At 35.0% G+C, this 4,629-nt stretch overlaps 1 protein-coding gene across 1 annotated transcript in view; it reads left to right on the top strand.

Annotated features, from left to right (window-relative positions):
• Positions 1-2,174: 2,174 nt before the first annotated feature.
• LOC101300455 overlaps positions 2,175-4,629 on the top strand; it is a 9,843-nt gene continuing 7,388 nt past the window's right edge. Inside the window, exon 1 of the mRNA XM_004301877.1 lies at positions 2,175-2,493. Within this exon, the coding sequence (XP_004301925.1) occupies positions 2,175-2,493 (319 nt within the window). The remainder of the gene's footprint in view (positions 2,494-4,629) is intronic.

The raw sequence follows: 4,629 nt of genomic DNA, 5'->3' as shown, positions 1-4,629 counted from the left end.
GCGACCTTCTCCTCAAAATCTAAGTGTAAAAGATCATTTGAGGACAATACGGCATGATTTAGTTAATCATTGCCCAATGCCACATTTGAAGACATGTTAAAAAGCATTGAGATGCTAAGTTGTTGAAACTTCCGTGATTAGTAAGAATCAGGAAGAGCCCTATGATTGATGTAAAGATTAGGGGGGGGGTGCGAACTTCAGGGGGAGTCTAGCATATACATACATGTCACTATCAAATGTGAAGGGTGCGTTGTACTCTTTTTCTCCTACGATCAAGGTTCAGTTTTTCTCCCACAGGGTTTTTGTGACTTGACGAGGTTTTTGACAAGGCAACAGATCAGCACCATCGGCATATCAGCACGCGGCACAAGGGGGAGTGTTCTAGGATATTCTCTATGTGTGCCTTGGCCTTATGCCAATAGGATATGTAGTTAGACTAGATCTATGTATTCATATCCTTACCATATTGGTATTGTGTAATTCCCTGTATAAACCATATTGGTATTGTGTAATTCCCTATATAAAGGGCTCCTATCAATGAATAAGATGATGACTCTCTTGCTATCTCTTTGTCTCTACACTTTATCCTTTATCAAAGATGTAATTGTAGTACTAATAGAAAAATATCTTATACACCTATATAGAAAAAGAAAATAATATTTACAAGTATTCTACATAAACCTATTTAGAGCATGAAACGTACATACGTAAGCACTAATTGATATGATGATATCAGCATGTATATATTATTGTGGAACAATCTAACTTAAAGTCTTAAACTCAAACGCATGATAGCCCCAGTTGTGATCAATAAAATCATTTGTCTCCTGATCTCTTTCTATTTAAAACGCTGATTTCGGGAAAAGTTGGTAGCTGAATGCCAAATTCTTATATCACGGACATAACATATAAACAGTCACAGTATCGACGGAGCTAGAAAACTGATTGCTAGCTCCTTTTCAAAGATAATAAGACGAAGAAGAAGAAAACTGATAGCTCAGCTGTACATAGCTAGCTAATTGCAGGCTAGGTTTGGATCCCTCCTACTGTAACCTCTTCTTCTTCTTCTTTTTTGGATCAACCAGTAGTCATTAGATCGATCAGCCTCGCTGTAAAATAATCTAGTCGATTCCAACTTAATTAAATTTAAGAGAACCATGTTAATTATCAAGTCAATATTCCAGCTTATTTATAAAGGTCTGATCGATCCCTTTCCAGACGTTGTGGTTGTTTATTAGTAATTCTCTATCGGGCCTGTTAATCTTGTTGACATTAGAGATGACTTGCAAGATACGATGCTTTTGATTGTAAATAAATTCATCGTGTAGAGGTTGAGCCAAACAAAAAAATTAAAAAAATAGATGCGTCCGTGCAGTGGCGTAGTCAGAACCTGTCAGAACTCAATTGGTGTTAAAGATGATTAGGATACAAATACCATATGTGTCTAAATTTAAAAGGGAGATAGGTGAGGAGACGGGGAAACAAGAGAGCAGATTTTCTCCCGAAGCTACATACTACGTACATACGTAAGCACCAATTGATATGATGATATCATCATGTATATATTATTGTGGCAATCAACTTAAAGTCTCAAGTCTGTGCCCAGTTGGCAGTAGAGATGACTTGCAGTTGCCAGTAGAGATGACTTGCAAGATGTGAAGGTATTTGGTTTGGTCTCCCCTGATGTGACTCCGTTAATTAGCTGTTACGTGGCATCACAAATGGCAATAAACTAATGAGAAACAGAGAGAGTTACAGAGAAATGGGCACAGAAGATTTCAAGCTGGCATGCCCTCGGCCTCGCCTACTGCACAGTTCTTTTTCAACGAATTGCAGTTATTGCACAGGTCTTTTTCTAAATATTCAATGCACAATGACATTGAACTATCCAAGTCGTTTCCAATGAATTGAATTGTGATTATAAAACAGAAGCTGTGGCCAGCTCTTCATTCACAAGTTGTAGAGAGAGCTTGCTTCCTGCTCTGCCTCTGAACTTACTGGAACTTACTAGCTGCAGCCTTTAGAAGATTTCTACATTCGATTCTCCAACATTATTTGGTCAGTATGTAGTTATACTATACTAGTTTGTTTGCTATTGTTATTTGAAATACATAATCTGATGCGCGTAAAACGATTTTATGTTAAATTGTTAATTATTGACAGATTGATCGAGAATGGCAAGTACCACAGTTGCCTCCAATGCATTTGTCCTGGAAGTTCTTAACCAGCATAACTATAAAGATTGGAGTTCTCGGGTTGAGACTTACTTACTGTCTAAAGATCTTTGGGATGTCGTCAAAGAGGAACCTCCTGAAGCAGAAAACGGCTCAGCTGAATATAAGGCTTGGAGGATAAAGAATGCCAGGGCCTTGCATGCAATTAAAATCAGTTGCGGGACTGAGATGTTTTCTTTTATCCGGGATAAAAAAAAGACCAAGCATGCATGGGAAGCTTTGGAGAGAATGTTCAAATCACGTGACATGAAAAACAAAGGTAGGCAAAACCCAAGAGCAACTCCAACATTTTTCATATATATATATATATGGCGGATCCGTGGCACCCAGAATTATAATCAATATTATAACCCGAATTTCATCAATTAGATGTAATCGTAATTAACAGTTGAGATAAGTCTTTAAAACTAAACCATTTGCTTTTCTTTTCTTTTAATTTAAATCAATTTAGGTAATCTTTCTATGAATTTAGAATACAATTAATAGGGATTAAGAGGGTGTTAATTGACTTCCTATTGAAAGTTATCATCCTCTTTTGTTTTCCTATTGAAACTCATCTACTTAAGAGAAAATTAGACAAAAAATATACCAGTTTACGTTCGAAAATTGGCCAAGTTTCAATCTTCTCTATCTACCTCTTTCTCATCTTTTTTTTTTCATCAAGATGACAAAATTCAATCAAGATTCATCATCTTCTAATTGAAATTAATCGATATAGATGATAGAGTACTTTGATATATAAATTGACTCTCACTTTAATGGTTTTTTTGCTCATGATTATCTTTTTTTTTTTTTTCTGGGAAGATATTAATCCTTACTTATGAGTTATGACTATCAATGGGAAACCATTAAGGCACTAACTCGCACCCTCTTAATCGTATTCCAAATTCATAATAGGTAATCACCCATTTTTATTGTGTATTTAATAGACAAATAGAAAAATATCCTAAATTGATTTAAATAAAAAGAAAAGAAAATAAAAATGATTTAATTTTTTATGACTTATCTCAACCATTAATTACTCTTAGATCTAATGGATGATATTATGGTTATATAATATTGATTATAATTTTAGATGCTGGTACGGCTAAAATAGCCTCACAATTTAACCCTGCAAAAGATTGTCAATTGTAGTATAAAGAAGCAAGGATCATTCATTGCTAGAGATTTAGGATATTTAATTTCACACACAAAAACAATGTCACAAAAGTGTCTACTGTTCCTAAGTAACAGCAGACGAAAATATACTTAACTACCTAACCTACACTACTCAGAAGAAGATGAAAATTTATAGACCTAAACTAGACACAGAGAAGAACAAGCATACAAAATTTCAGGGGATTTGAAGTTCGTTTACTATATTAAATAAATCACGAAAAACAGAAGACAAAAGAATAAGAAAACTAGATTGATTTTTGTAGTTTGAGAAATAAGACAGAGAAGAGGTTAGGGATTTAGGAAATTCACCACCGAATATGCTTCAAAACAAAATCCACACAACCAAGATTCCAATTACCAAGTTATGAAAATGTTCATTTAAGAATAAACTGTGAACGTACTGCGTAAATTCTTATTACTTCCCTTAACTACTTAAGTAAGATGAATGCACAATTACTAAGCCTTTAGAATAACCAATCAAGGTATAGATGCTATCATATCAACAAATTATTCTAAGCATTAAGATCAATGGAAGTGATTGAACAAGTATGCAAGACTAGTGTGGAACGCCTACCTAGCATGCAAGTCTCTCTATTTGGTTTCACCTATTGTCCTATAGGTTTTACTACCTTGAATTAAGCCGTATTAACTGTTTAGAAGATTAAACAACCTAATTCTAGCCCCACTTACAAGTTCATAATGTTCTATGTATGCATTCATGAACATAAACAAGCAAGAGTTCCCTATAAACCAAAACCAAATAGACAATCCATAACTAAGTAATTACGAAATCAAGGTTGCAAACAAAGTTTATTGCATAATTGGGGCTTCAAACCTCCACTCCTAACTAAGTTAAACTAGCCACACATCGTTGTAGAAATCACACAGAAAATAAATTCGAAAGTTAAAGATTACAAAGGGAAGAAGAAAACTGTGAATGGAAGGAATCACTGCCAAGACAAGCACTTTAGCCGACGAAAAAATTTCGTCGGCCTGTTAGCTTAATTCGTCAGCTAAGATCTTAGCCAACGATCCATCATCGGCTAAGATTTCGTCGGGAAAAGGTCGTCGGCGATGACTTTAGCCGACGAAAAAAAAAGACGTCGTCGGCTATAGTCCCACAGTTTAGCCGACGAAAAACATGTTGTCGGTTTTTTTCCCAGACTTTAGCCGACGAAACAATAAGATATTCGTCAGCTAAAGTGTGTAATAAAAAATTAAAAAAATAACTATAGCC

Source organism: Fragaria vesca, linkage group LG5 (genome assembly GCF_000184155.1).
Source record: "Fragaria vesca subsp. vesca linkage group LG5, FraVesHawaii_1.0, whole genome shotgun sequence".
In the NCBI taxonomy this organism is placed as follows: Eukaryota; Viridiplantae; Streptophyta; class Magnoliopsida; order Rosales; family Rosaceae; genus Fragaria; species Fragaria vesca.
Note: the sequence above shows the minus strand (reverse complement) of the source record. Positions and strands in the feature narration are given on the sequence as shown.